The sequence below is a fragment of the Sciurus carolinensis genome, chromosome 5 (genome assembly GCF_902686445.1).
Source record: "Sciurus carolinensis chromosome 5, mSciCar1.2, whole genome shotgun sequence".
NCBI classification, from domain to species: domain Eukaryota; kingdom Metazoa; phylum Chordata; class Mammalia; order Rodentia; family Sciuridae; genus Sciurus; species Sciurus carolinensis.
In genome coordinates, this window is record NC_062217.1 from 101982168 (window position 1) to 101994752 (window position 12585).

The 12585-nt window shown below is 48.2% G+C and overlaps 1 protein-coding gene across 4 annotated transcripts in view; it reads left to right on the forward strand.

Annotated features, from left to right (window-relative positions):
- The window catches only part of Chat (choline O-acetyltransferase), a 51203-nt gene that overhangs the window by 1859 nt on the left and 36759 nt on the right, over positions 1 to 12585 (forward strand). For 3 of the 4 annotated variants that reach the window (XM_047554552.1, XM_047554555.1, XM_047554553.1), the window contains 6 exons: positions 347 to 450; positions 3252 to 3443; positions 4151 to 4269; positions 5775 to 5828; positions 9261 to 9441; positions 11413 to 11590. In XM_047554552.1, coding sequence (XP_047410508.1) covers positions 385 to 450; positions 3252 to 3443; positions 4151 to 4269; positions 5775 to 5828; positions 9261 to 9441; positions 11413 to 11590 — 790 coding nt within the window. In that variant the 5' untranslated portion in view covers positions 347 to 384. The remainder of the gene's footprint in view (positions 1 to 346; positions 451 to 3251; positions 3444 to 4150; positions 4270 to 5774; positions 5829 to 9260; positions 9442 to 11412; positions 11591 to 12585) is intronic. The other variant, XM_047554556.1, reaches the window with a different exon arrangement.

Genomic DNA, 12585 nt, shown 5'->3' on the forward strand with positions numbered 1-12585 from the left:
ATAGTGACCACTCATGGATTAGAAGTAGGCAAACCCAGCCCTACTACCTCCAGTGCTGCTCTGGGGTGATCAGTTGGCCTTGGACAGCTGCAATCTCAATAGAGTGGGTACTAGCTAGAGGCTCACTTCAGGACCCACCCTCTCCAACTTGGGGCTCAGAGAGATCGCTGCGGTCACAGGAACAGGCCTGGGATCAAAGATTAGAGCCAGATCTGCAAATCAGCCCCTCGACATTACTTTCAAGCTCTGGCCTCCTCATGGGGCAGAGATCAGGCTGTGGGAGGTAAAGGGTTTGTTGCAGGTATAAGTGACTCTTGTATTAATGCTTCTCCTTCTTTGTCCCCAGATCTGCACCTCTGCTACTTGAGATCAAGGGCCACCAAGATGCCTATCCTGGAAAAAATCCCCCATAAGATGGCTGAAAAAACTTCCAACAGTGAGGAGGAAACTGTGAGTAATTTTGGAGCCCTGTCTTACCTGTACTCTCCTCACTCACATGCTCTTGCTTCCAGAATAGTCCTAAGGGGGACTAACACCCAGCATTTTCCTGTTCTCCAACCCTGCATTCTCCTGGGCATGAGGCCCAGGCTGCAGTGCTGCCCCAGGCCAGCAGAGGAGCCCAGAGTCCCTGGAGGGACTGGGTGTGGCTCAGGAAGTGCTGGGGAATGCTGACAGCCACACATCCTAATCCTAAAATCAGGGAGAACCCTTGACCTCTGACACACACTACTCCCCTTGCCACCTCCCCTGGCCCATTTCCATTTCAGATGGCTTTGAGCCCAGTGTGATTATTTAGGGTGAGGCTGAATTCCCTACTACAAACCCTGCCACAGCCTAGCACCAGCTGCTGTCACTGGTTTAGCCCTGGAACATTAAGCACCACATTCTCCACTGGTTTGAAACAAGGACAGCCTCCCAGGGTAGGCATCCTTCAAGTGTTAGAACAAGATATCTAATTTCAGGTTGTTGTTTGTACTGATTCCTCTTTCATATATGTCTTTTTGCCACTATTCTTCCTCTTCCCTCTGCCTTCATTTGAAACCCTAATCAGAATTTTCTGACTTCTGACCTTGAAGTTGCTCATTAATGTTGCCCCAGCCTTTGCAGTTAATCAGCTCCTCTGCTGCTACCTCTAGTTCCTGCCATGACCCCCATTCCCCTGGTCTGTGGTTTCCTGAAAAGCAGGTTTTTGTCTCTCCATCATCTCTGAGTCCAGTCGAGAGCCTGGTTTCCATGAACTGCCTAGAAAGCATGCATGGACCTGAGTGACTTTGGACTCCAGGTTCCAAAGTCCCTTGTTGGTTCCATTCAGAAGTCTAAAAGTATCTGGAAAAGAAGTCCCTCTGCACCTGAAATGTTTGACCTGAGATTTCCCACTTCATTTCTTTTTACCCATCTCTGATTCCCTGTTACCCAGGCTGAATCCTACCCTACAATGAGAGCCTGGAAGAAGGGTAGCCATTTCTAGAGGTGGCTCCAGTCAGACTTGCCAGCACTCGTGGCCAGGTCACCAGCTGGGCTGAGCTTTCTGTAGTTGCTTACCCACCTACTGACCACACAGACCACCCCACCAAATGCAAGAGAAGACCAGAGTGGCTGAATAGGGAAAAAGACCTGGCTTTCTGGGAGTGGGATGAACAACCGGGGTACTGCCCAAACCCGTTCTCACATGTCCCCAGGGCAGCAGCAGCCTGTAGTTGGCACCAAAACCCCACACCCTGCTGAAGCAATGAACTCTAGAGACAGGATCAGACAGGCAGGGGACTGTGTTCATCTATCAGCATTCTGCCTCTGCCCAAGACACAGGGGCAGAAGCAGAGCAGGGAATGCCTTCCAGGGGCCCCTTTGCTCTCAGCCAACCATGGTGGGGTGAACTCTTGACTGCCTCATGGAAACTCACCACCCCGTAGAGGAGAAATTCCTCCAAGGAAAGCAGCCCACTGCCTGCCGACTTTACAAATTAAGCAATATCAAGAGTCCTGCTTTACCATTTTCAGGGGATAAGCAGGGAGGAAAGGGGTGGAAAAGGGAGTCCAGGAGAAAGGGAGAGAACAACCCAGGAGAAAGAGGCAAATCCCCAGATGTTGGGTGCAGACTGGTTTCGGTTCCAGCTCGGCCACCGGATTGTTTTGTGACCTTGGACTAGTTTTTCCACTCAGCTTTCTCTTCTATAAATGGGACAAAAAATTCTGGCCTGGCTAGGTGACAAAGTTGAAGACAGCCATGATATTCCTAAATGAAATGCAACTGGGCAACTAGGAAGTACAGTGTCTGTGTAAGTAATCATGATGGGGTTCTCAGTGGTGGGTTCTCAGCAGTTGGGATTCTCTCCTGACTTGCCACACTTTGGAGCACCCCAAGATTACAGTTTTCCTCTTAGGATTTCTTTTGGAGGGATAAGACTGGTAATATCATAATATTTTTATGATGTGCCTACTTGTGGCCAGTCATTTCTCTCATTTAATTCTCTGTGTGACCCTCTAGATACGAGTTGTTATTTATGTTCTATGGATGATAAGCCAAGGCTTGAATAAATTTGGAGAGGAAGGACTTCCATTGCACCTACCCACCCCTAATCCCCACATGGAACAAAATCCTCCTCCTGGGATTCATAATTGGGAGAGATGAAACAAGGAGTTCAGGGCATGGGCCATCTTCCCAGGAAACATCTTGCCAGGGATTTGGGGATTAGGAAATGTGACTGTCAGCATTCCCTCAGCACTGATGACTCTTGTCATTAGAGTAGCACTGAACCATGTCTCCCACCCAAAGCCGTATTTGATCCATCCAAATCTCCATAAGAGTAGCACCCTTCCCATCCAACAATACCAATAATTTTTCATCTTAGACCTTTCCTTTATGGTTTATAAGTACTTTCATATGCATTATCCCTTTGATCCTATAAAAGGATCATTTTACATGGGAAGAAACACACTGAGGGAGGGAGAGGGACTTGCCCAGGGTCATACCACTAGTCAGCCTTAAGGTCAAGGTCTGGCTGATACCAACATCAAGGTTTTTTCCTCTGTGTTTTGTGCCTTCCTGGAACCCAAGCATAGTGAAGGACAGGAATAGTAAACATAAGTATCCTTAATTCATAATTCTGTTGAACCAGGCCCCAGAAAGAGACAGGTCCCAGAATAGGGAACAGGATAGGACAGAATGAGAGGCATGCTATGGATCATCTCAGGGACAGTCGTGGCCTATAAATAAAGACATGCATACTGAGTGCCTGTGAACCCCTCTTCCAGGAGCTGCCCAAATTGCCAGTGCCCCCACTGCAGCAGACACTGGCCACCTACCTGCAGTGCATGCAGCACCTTGTCCCTGAGGAGCAGTTCAGAAAGAGCCAGGCCATTGTGCAGCGGTTTGGGGCCCCTGGTGGCCTTGGTGAGACCCTGCAACAGAAACTCTTAGAGCGACAGGAGAAAACAGCCAACTGGGTAAGGGTTGCTGGGAGGGGCTGACAAGGGTCCCATGGGTGAAGGGCAGGAGACAGATGTAGAGACAGATGGAGGATTTTAGTGAGAGGCAGGTGGGTGACATAAATGGGGCAAAGGGAGAGACTGGGATAGGGGATAGATGGGACCAGATAGGTAGCATGGGTTGGGGGAACACAAAAGGCAAGAATGAGGGGCAGGCAAGATGAGAAAGAAGGAGGAGAGATAAAGGACAAGGATAGGGATAGGACAGATGGGGGATAGGAATAAGGGGAAGGTGGGAATAGAGGTGGGGGATTGAGACAAGATAGAAATATGGGAATAGATATTGGGGAAATGGAGATAGAAATGAAGTCAGAGAAGCAAAGTAGAGTAAAAAACAGAAATGAGACCCACAGGCAGGGTACAGGGATGTATCACTAACCATCCAGAATGGGAGACAAGAATGGAAGAAAGGAGACAGAATGGGACAGAGATGAAATACGGGCCTGGCGGACTGAGAGCACCTGGGCCCAAGCACATAACTGGGGCTCAGTTATGAATGAAGTGAATAATCCAATGAGGTGCCCCAGTTTTCCTTGGGGCTGCCAGGATAGAACTGGTAATCTCCACTGGAAAGGTGCCCTGTTTTGGGAGGGGTATGTGTGGGCATCAGAGGGATATATCACCAAAAATCCAGAATGGCTCCTCTTCCTTGTGCTTTTTGGCAGGTGTCTGAGTTCTGGCTCAATGACATGTATCTCAATAACCGCCTGGCTCTGCCAGTCAACTCCAGCCCAGCTGTCATATTTGCTCAGCAGCACTTTCAAGACACCAACGACCAGCTAAGGTGAGGCCACAGTGCTCCTGAACTTGCAACTTGGGAACCTGCCCATAGTAGGGCATCTGGTCCCAATACAAGGAAGGTCCCAGCTTGTGTATTAGTTGAGCTTTCTGGGTCCAAATGTCTCAACACAGTGGCTGTCCAGACCATTGGGTCAGCAAGGAGTTTAGGCATAGCTGCACTCAGGTAATAAACACACAGTCTTCCTCAAAATATGTTTTTTGAGGCGGGTACTAAATGGAGGTCATGGACCCGGGGGACTCCCATAGCAGCCTTGACCTGGCTGAGGCCCTGGGAGGAGGTGTGTGTTCTGCCACTCACCCGTACTCCTGGCTGGGACACACTGCCCCAGAATGCCTGAGGGTGTAGCCCCTGCTGCTCCAGAGCCCAGGTTCCAAACTGAGACTCCAGAGGGGTGGAAACATAGCTCCCTGCCAGCCGCTGCTGCCAGAGCCTCTGCCATCTGCTGCAATTTCAGAGCTCACTGAGCTGCTGGAAGGGCCTCTGGGCCCACTGATGACGATGACAGGTGAGGGTGGGGGCTGGGGAGTACAAGGGTCCTCCTGCTGGAGTCTCAGTTTCTGCTCTCAAGACCTGAATGGGACAAATGGTGGGGTCAATTCAGAGAGAAGGCAGGCCAAAGTGGCCTGAGGAGAAAATATAGGGTCCTTGAGTCTTCTGGCAGGGTTCAACCATGCTGGGAAGTCCCTTACCACCCTGATCCTCTCTGCAAGGCCAGCTGCACTGACTGTAGGCCAGTGATGGAGGTAACCTTCCCCTTTCCCTGCAGCCAGAACTTCACTGGGGCAGAAGGAGGAGTGTGGATGGATGAATTTCTGAAAACACTTCTCCAAATTGCATCTGAGGGGGCACTTCCTTCCCATGCAATTAAGCTCTGCCTCATCATCCATGGACAATTAAGATGACGTGGTCCCCTGACACAGTTCTCTGGGGCCTCCCCTCAGCCCCCCAGTACTCACTTTTCTTTTCCTTAGCCACTAAGAGAACCAAATTATGGGCTTTTCCCAGTAGACTGAATTTTCCCATATTCTGAGGGTCCCAACCCCCTTTCTGGCCTTTCCTAGGGAGAACTGTTCCCCTCACCATCCAGCCCTTTCCTGTTGACTCTGGAGCCTCTCCTAGCCCCCTCTCCCTCCTCCTCCTCCTCCTCCTTTTCCTCAAGGTGATTCCAGTTTCCTCTTCTCTCCTCTCCTCTCCCCAAGAACTGCTGCATCCCCAGGGACCATTTTTAATGCAAGGCTTGTGATGGGCTGACAGTGTTGGGGGAGGGGCAGCAGGAACCACATCTGATTAGTGCACACACAGACCTGGCATATGGTGGGTGATGGTTGAGTGTGGAACAGAAGGAGGAGACAGGAAGAGCAGAGACAAAGGTAGGGAGGAGGAAACAGGAAGGGAGGAGAAAAAGAAGCAGGAAGGGAGGCAGAGCGGAGGGAGGGAGAGGAGGAGGGAGAGAAGAAGGATAAACTCAGCGTCTCCTCTATCTGCAGGTTCGCAGCCAGCCTCATCTCTGGTGTACTCAGCTACAAGACCCTGCTGGACAGGTAGGCCTGGGGCCGGCTCCAGATGGGTAGTGTTCTGCTCTGGCACAGTCTTTTCATGCATCCATCTCCCCGCCATGCTAGACAGGGAGCTCCAGAGGACAGGGACCGTGTCTTCTTCCTGTTCTGTATTCCTGGCCACAGTCACAGAGTCAGTATTTCCCCTGTCCACTCCTCAGCATCAGAAAGACCTTTAACCGAGCTGACTTGACCATTGAACATTTCTCTTCCCAGAATAAACACCATCCGTCCTTGATCTTTTTTTTTAAAATGCCTTCCTCCCTCTAAACCTCAAATGTTTGCACAGCATGAATTTGTCAGGAGTCTATGGAACACATGGAAGGTGGAGAGAGAAGAGTTGTTAGATTAAGGTGGTGGTGAACTTAGCTGTACTGTGTAAGGGGAGTGGTCTCCTTGCTCTGAGCTTGTTTCTTCAACCCTACCAAACTCAGTGGATGTGGAGAAAAGATGGAGAAAGTTGTACAAGCACTGTAGGTTATCTTTGATTTTAGAAGGAAAGTTCCTCTTCTGGCCAAGCCCCAAGCCTCCTGATAATAACAAGGAGAGGGAGGATCTTTGGAAGACCCAGGTCTCCAGAGGCATAGTATATAAGGGCAATAGGTGCTGGAAAGAGAGAGGAGCCCAAAGTAGTGTCCTTTGAACAGTTAATAAAGCTGAAGCTCAGAGAGATTAGGTAACTTGTTCCTGGTACACAGCCAGGAGGGAACAAGGAGCAACCTGTGTTCTTTGTTCAACTGGATCCAGCTCAGTCTTTACCCAGCCTTGGGGTTCAGACCCACATCCCTTCTAGAGAGGAAGAGGCAGGACCCTCAGAAAACAAAGAGCAGAAAGGCTCAGAGGTCAGACCCTAGGGTCATCAACCTGAATCTAAAGTCAGATTACCACAAACTGCCAATGTTGACCTCTGAGTCTGATGGCTTCTAGCTATTATCCCCTGCCTGCCAAATGGGAATATCAATAGTAGCCTTTCTATGGGGTTTCCATGACTGTCCTCTGAGGCCTAAAATCTCTCAGCCTGAAAGGAAGCACACAGAAAACTCCTCAATGCATGAGCTAACCATGCATGCCTCAACACGCTTCCCAGTCCTCACTAATGTCATGGTCACTGTACCTTCCCACACTGGATCTCCAGAATTTCTCTCTCCTCAAGGAGTTTCTTTGGCCATCTCCCTCCTCACTGACAATGCTCTGCCTCCTTCCAGAACTCAATCCTCTGTCTTCAGAGAGCCTCATCCCTTACAGCAGCCCAGCTGGACAGTGGAGAGAGGGCACTAGCCCTGCCTACTAAGCCTAGGGACTTTGAAGCCATTTATCATGGACAGTCCTAAACACAGAATCCTAGGTGTGTGTGTGTGTGTGTGTGTGTGTGTGTGTGTGTGCTTACACACACACACATCAATGCATATCTGCATGAAGGTTCCTGTGTTCAATGTTTGTAAATGCCATAAGGCTGGAACATTTGCCTGAGTACCTGTTTTGGATCCTTAATTAATTAACTAATTCACTTTGCAATATGTTGATGCTGGGAAGAGAAATAAAGCCTCAAAAGATCCCTACCCTCAAAAGATTCTCAGACATTGGGCAAGACACAAAATACAGCTATCCATCTCTGTTCTTCCCATGAGCCCCAGGCATCCCTGCTGGGTGTCTCCCAGTCATTCCAGAAAAGCCCCATAGAATTTTGGATGCCCCCCCCCCACAACTTGCTTCTCACCTTGTCTTGCTGTCTCAGTAAGTACACCAGCACATCACTAGTTGGTAAGTTTAAGAATCATGAAGTCCTTCTTTCTCCCTCACCCCGCATCTATACACTATGTTCTGGTGTGGTCACTTTCCTTCCAGAACTCTCCTAGGCTGCCCTTCTTCCTCTCCCTCCCCCCACAGCCCACAGCCCACTTTTCCATCTCAGCTATAGCCTTCTTCCTCATTCTTCCTGGGGTTCCCTTTTTCCCACTCTCCTCATACAACCAAGGTCATTAAGAAAGTAAAACAGTGCTGGGGTGTGGTTCAGTGGTAAGCATAGGCTTAGCACGAGTGAGGCTCTGAGTTCCGCTCCCAGCACCAAAAAAAATAAAAAACCAAAACCAAACAAATGAACAAAAAATAAATAAATAAAACAAGGAAAACCACAGGACCTGGCCTTGTCTACCTCTCCTGCCTTCTCTTCACTCAACTTCAATCCTTTCTGTCTTTTAGAATTCCACAGTTGCTTCTCAAACTATTTCTAAGGAGGACTGTTTGTTTGTTTTTTTTAAGTTTTGTAAAATAAACTCACAATGGATTACTAGAAAAACGTCACAAAGGAAGGACAAAATATGTTTTTTATTATGGGATTCAATAGATTTTAAATTTCCATAATGTTGCTACAAATATTTCTGGATTCCAGCATTCATCGTCATGGGTCAATCATGACTTCGGTGTGTCACTTACACCTTGAGGGGCAGTGTCTTGGAACACTCCACCCTGCCTGCCTACATGGTAGCCTCTTACTCACTGGGCTCAGCTCAGTGAACTGGGGCCTCAGTGAGACTGCCTCCCCACTCCCAATGGCTACATCCTCCTGCCCCTGCCAGCCATTTGTTCTCACTACCTGATATCATCCTGTTTACCAATTTGCTACATGTGATCTGTTCCCTCACCAACATATCTTAGGACTGTCACACCCCATCAAAGCAGGAAAATCATGTCTTGTTTGCTGCTGTATTCCAGACCCCAGAATGGTGCCTAGCATAGCAACTATTTGTTGACTGAAAGTGTGAAAGGATGGATGGATGGATGGATGGATGAATGGATGGATGGATGGATGGATGGATGGATGGTAAATGGATGCATGCTTGGTGGTTGGGTAGGTGGATGGATGGGAGGAATGATAGACACAAGTCATGCAGAGACCATAGAAGAAAAAGAACTTTATGCCTTGAAATCAAAGAAGGCTTCTAGAACAGGTGATAAGTGGCAGGCTTTTAGAGGAGAGGAGAGAGTTTTCTAAATGGAACTGCAGAATGCAGGGGTAAGAGTGAAACCATGTTAATAAATGATCAGCATAAGCAAAGGCACAGAGGGCACATAAGCAGTGCATGAAATAGGGGTGGATTAGGGGAAATTTGAGACAATCCTGAGGGTCTCTCTGAGCCAAGGAAATGGGGCATTCCACTATTTTAAAAAGTGAAGAAGTAAGCTCTGAAATTGACATCATAATGCACTTCTGGGCTTGGTACCCCATTTTGCCTAATCAAGTTGCAATAGAGGGCTGTGGGTGTAGCTCAGTGGTAGAGTGCTTGCCTAGCATACACAATGCCCTGGGTTTGATCCCCAACACCACACACATGCACAGAGGCACACGAGAACTGATTCTCTCTCCCCTTCATCCATTCTCTCATGGTTGCCTGCTTCCCTCTTGCTCTCCCCTTTCAGCCACTCCATCCCCACTGACAGTGCCAGAGGCCAGCTTTCAGGGCAGCCCCTCTGTATGAAGCAGTACTATGGGCTCTTCTCTTCCTACCGGCTCCCTGGTCACACCCAGGACACACTGGTGGCCCAGAAAAGCAGCATCATGCCTGAACCTGAACATGTCATTGTGGCCTGTTGCAACCAGGTAAGTGGTCCCTTGTCACCTCTGCAGCCTCTCCCACTTGGGGGAGTGGATGAGGCTACACAGTGGCCAAGTGTGCTCATCCATTTTGCTTCTCCAAGGGTGCTCAGCCCACTTCCTGAGTCACACAGTGAGCTGGGGAACAGTGGCCCCAAAGTGGGCTCTCCTACTCCCAGTCAGTCCAACTTCTGTCCACCAGTTAGTTTTTAAGAACAAGAAGAGTCATCAGATAGGGAATGCCCTCCCTAGGCTCTCACGTCAGCCCTGAGGACCCAGGTCAGGCTCCTGAGTGACAAAATGAGGGTCGTGAATGAAGTCCAGCATGGCCTTGGTGCCCCCACCTGCACATCTGTTTATTTCCATGTAGTTACCCAGGCTGTGGCCTCTCTGGAGACCACACCCAGACAGGTGAACCCTGTTAAGGACTGTTGGATGAGACACCTTGTGCTAAATCATGGGTCTAGCACTTACACTCATCCATCCCATTTAGTCCTCAAAATGAATCTGCAGAAGGGAGCTTTGAATCTCTATTTGACAGATGAGAATGTGAAATTCAGAAAATGGTTTGCCCAAGAGTGGAAAGGACCCCCAGTTCTTGCCAATGCCCCAAGGCCATGTTCTATGTCCTGCAGCTTAGGTGTTCAAACAGGATTCCACAGAGGTAGTAAGGACCCTGTGGAGGTCTGGGGAACAGACCAGGATGGGTTTCTGACCCCTTCTTAGTGTTCACTGCACTATATATTCTATATATTGAGGCTTCACAAAAATATTTTCCCTGAAAAAGGGAATTTTAGGGGGTATTATCTTGTTTTTGCTTTTTAAAATGCTAAAATCTGTTTGACAACCATACCATGGATCCCCACCCCCCTCTATTTGTTCTATAGTGTTTTCTTCTTGGGCTCATCTCACATTTATAATAAGTGGGGAGCCCAGTGAAAGTCTGCCTGCCATCGGAGGGTGGCTGACACCTCTGTTCCCAGGTTCAAAGGCCAGCAAGAGGCTACCAAGCCCACCTGGCACATGGTCAGCCAGTCACAAAACAAGACTTTTTCCATATTCACTCAAAATCAAACCCAGAATTTCCCAGCCCCCATATAGCACAATATCCACCCCTTCTAGAAAAAAATCTTTTAGACCCTTGCTCTGGATCAGGCCATGTAGACACTGCTCAGGGAAGGGGCTAGGTACTCATGTCAATCAGCTTAAAATGATGTCTTAACCTGGGACTTGGCTGTTTATGAAGCCCAAGTCTCTCACCTTCAAAGTGACAGAATGATAGCACCATAGAGTTTACATACAGGGCATGTGCAGACACACAGGAATTTTCCACTTTAATCTTCCTCTCCATATTATCTGCTGGCTGACTTGTTTTTCTTCACTCACCAGTGTGTTTGAGATCTATCCCCATAGCTCTAAATAGTTCATTCTAGTTAATTCTGCACTACATAAGAGCACTGTATTTTACTTATCCATTCCCTTCCTGGAGAACAATGATGCTCTTTCTACCATCTTGCCAATGCAAAAAGGCTGATATGCACACATTCCTTCATATTTCTTCCAGTATACATGGGTATGTTTCTCCAAGTCATAGGCTAAACCATATGTACTTATAAGCGTATTTGCTGAGTCATAAGTATGCATATACTTAGTCTTGAGAGACTGCCCTCCAACAGTGGTTGAACCATTCCTCCAAGACATAAAGGTTTTATATGAACTAGGAACCACAAAAGCATGTTTTGTTTTGGCTAAATTTAATCTGACCTTCTTCAGTAGTGGCAGGGGACACAGCTTGAAGTTCAGCACAGTCAACAACATTGGGTCATTTCCCAAATAGGACAGTTCAGAATACCAAATACCTTGGGAACCTTGGGCCTAAGCAATCCCCAGCCTAAGATCACCAGTGAAGTCTCAGTGAAGGCCTGGCACCTTGGGCCAGCTGCCATGAGTGACATGTTTGACCTGTTTCCCCCACAGTTCTTTGTCTTGGATGTTGTCATTAATTTCCGCCGTCTCAGTGAGGGGGATCTGTTCACTCAGTTGAGAAAGATAGTCAAAATGGCTTCCAACGAGGATGAACGCTTACCTCCAATCGGCCTGCTGACGTCAGACGGGAGGAGCGAGTGGGCTGAGGCCAGGACGGTCCTCGTGAAAGGTTAGCAGCAGTGCCCAGCACATCTCCACATTCATCTCATCCTCATGCCCACTGGCTTTCCCTCTTCCAGGGTTGGACACCATGGTCTCATCTCCATTAGCCATAGCACTGGGTGCTCAAGATGCTCTTCAACTCAGGCTGGGATGGCAAGGTGACTTGAAGCTGAAGGCCTGTTGTATCTTCATGTTTTGTTGGAGGATATTCTAGCTTTCTAGGTGACACTAAAGAGTTCTGGATTTGTGGGACTTCTGGGAATGCTGGGATAGGGGAGGTTTTGAGTGGGAAGGAGGCTATGTTTTATTGGTGGACTGTGTTGATGGTGATTTGGAGATCTGAACTGTTGGGAGAATGGTCAGATGGGGCTCTGGGATGGATCTCACCTCTAAGAGGATAGTTGGCCTCCTCCTTCATCTGGTTTCTTAGTCCTGGGTCCTTTTCCAGCCAGTCATCATCCCTCTGTCTGGCCTTGGTTCTTATTAAAGCTTCCAAGCATTCCGTAAGAAAGCTAGTATTATTGAAGTTCAACTATTACTATTAGGAAGCTAATATTATTGGAGTCTCAAAAAAATTTTAATCATCCTTTTGGAAACTACTTTCCAACCAAAGTAGCCTTAGTTCTATGGAGTTCCTTCCTTTCTTGCCCACATGAGGCATTTTAGGATGAGAAGAAGCGAGACTTCTAGGAGTCTTCATTTAGTTAGGTATGGCTTTGGACCAGGCAATCTATTCAAACTCCCTGTGTGTCAACACTTGAGGAACCTGTGATCAGCCTGGGGGTATGAGAGACATTGGGGATGAAGCTCCTTGCCCTTGAGCAGCCCAGGGATAGAAAGAGGGCAAGAGAGAGCCTAGCAGAGGAGGTCCAAGTGCATAGAAATGGATATATGCTTATCCACATAAAGCAATAGAGACAGCAGATGCCAGAGAGGTCAAAGAGCCCTTAGGATTGGAATATTGAAAGGTTTTGTTGGAAAATGTAGGTATGGAGCAAAACC